This window comes from Chinchilla lanigera, unplaced genomic scaffold (genome assembly GCF_000276665.1).
Source record: "Chinchilla lanigera isolate Chin_1 unplaced genomic scaffold, ChiLan1.0 scaffold00059, whole genome shotgun sequence".
Lineage (NCBI taxonomy): Eukaryota > Metazoa > Chordata > Mammalia > Rodentia > Chinchillidae > Chinchilla > Chinchilla lanigera.
In genome coordinates, this window is record NW_004955460.1 from 10,831,502 (window position 1) to 10,832,917 (window position 1,416).

A 1,416-nucleotide genomic window follows, 5' to 3' on the forward strand; every position below is an offset into this window, starting at 1 on the left:
GTGCTGACCTGGCTGTGGCTTTCTTCCTTGCAGAAATCACCTCACTTGAACGGGACCAGGCCAAGAAGTTCCATGGCCAGTCCGAATGGAAGTCCCCGTGTCAGCAGGGTTAGTCCTGCTGACACTCCTACAGGAGTTAACTGCCACCCGGGGATGGCAGAGCACCCTAAGGAACAAAACCTCACCATCAGCATTCAGGACAAGCCTGGTCACCAAGCGCAGTCTCAGCCTAACCAACACAGCAATTCCAGGGAGGCCCCTAACAAGCCTGTTCCTCCTACCGCCATCAGCTGCTCTGCGGTACAATCCACCCTGAATGCACTGACAGTGTTGATTTACAGTGAAGCAGCAGAGACACTCTCCCCAAGCGCGTCCTGCTCCAAGCCAGTGATAAATGGCAAGTCCAAGGTGAGCTCCAGCGTGCTGGTCCTCTATGGTGCACAGTCATCCAAAGAGTCCGACTAGGGTTCCAAGGGCCTGGCAAAGGGGAATGATGTGGGCAGGATGGCCACAGCTCACCATGCTGGCCATGACGCTAAAGAGGAGGAGGCCCCGCCACATGAGCTTCAAGAACCTGTCACTTTAAATGGTGCTAGTAGTACAGACAGTGACCCAAAGGAAAACGGCCTGTCATTTGAGGGTGCCAGTTGCCAAGTCCAGCCTGCTTTGCACTCAGAAAATCTCTTTTCTAAAGCAAACGGTCTTCCTGGGGCAGGGAGTTGGTTGGGGAAGGCTTGGTTTGAGCCTCATCTGTGGCCCGTTCACTCAGCCAGATTTCGGTCAGCACAGAGCTCACAGCTACTGCTGAAAGGTCTTTGTTTTTTATTGTAGTTACCAGCTGCTTCCTTGCCTTCTATTCCGGAAGACAAACCTTTAGAGACCTTCAGGCTTAGCGACGAAGTAAAAGGCTCAACAGATGAAACCAGGTAAAGTAAGAATAAATTTGGAGGAAGTGAACTTCACAGTAGAAAATCCAACGCTGAGTGGATGTGTCAGCGTTTTAACTCTGTAAAAGTGTTACTGTGAGCATCCCGAGCCCCTAGATTTGAAAAACAGTCTATAGGATGTGCTCATTTGCCTTTGAGAAGAGTTAGAGAACAGTCTGCGACCGCTTGTCGTTTTCTTCTGCGCCGCCTGCTCTGGCTCACAGTGCCTGTGCCCACTTCCGCTTCCACGTGCTTTCTCATGTCGTCTTTTCAGTGATGAGTGAGTGTGTGACGGGCATACTGAGTTTAGAGGAAGAGGAGTCCCAGAACTGTCATGAAGCAACTATTTTGTAAGGGCCTCTCTAGAAATGTGAAATTAATTTCATAGAGAATATAATTATCCCCTGCCTTCAGTTTTAAGAAACATCAGTGCATTGGCACAGCTGTCATGTGACTCGGAGTAAGAGGAAGGGAATTGGAAGTGCAGCCG

At 50.2% G+C, this 1,416-nt stretch overlaps 1 protein-coding gene across 1 annotated transcript; it reads left to right on the forward strand.

The window, feature by feature from the left end:
• The first annotated feature begins 8 nt into the window (after positions 1 to 8).
• On the forward strand, positions 9 to 1,391 carry LOC102005449 (ubiquitin carboxyl-terminal hydrolase 42-like). Its single transcript, XM_013521142.1, has 2 exons — positions 9 to 408; positions 832 to 1,391. The coding sequence occupies exons 1-2, from the start codon at positions 73 to 75 to the stop codon at positions 928 to 930; spliced, it is 435 nt and encodes a 144-aa protein (XP_013376596.1). The 5' UTR covers positions 9 to 72; the 3' UTR covers positions 931 to 1,391.
• The last annotated feature ends 25 nt before the right edge of the window (positions 1,392 to 1,416 follow it).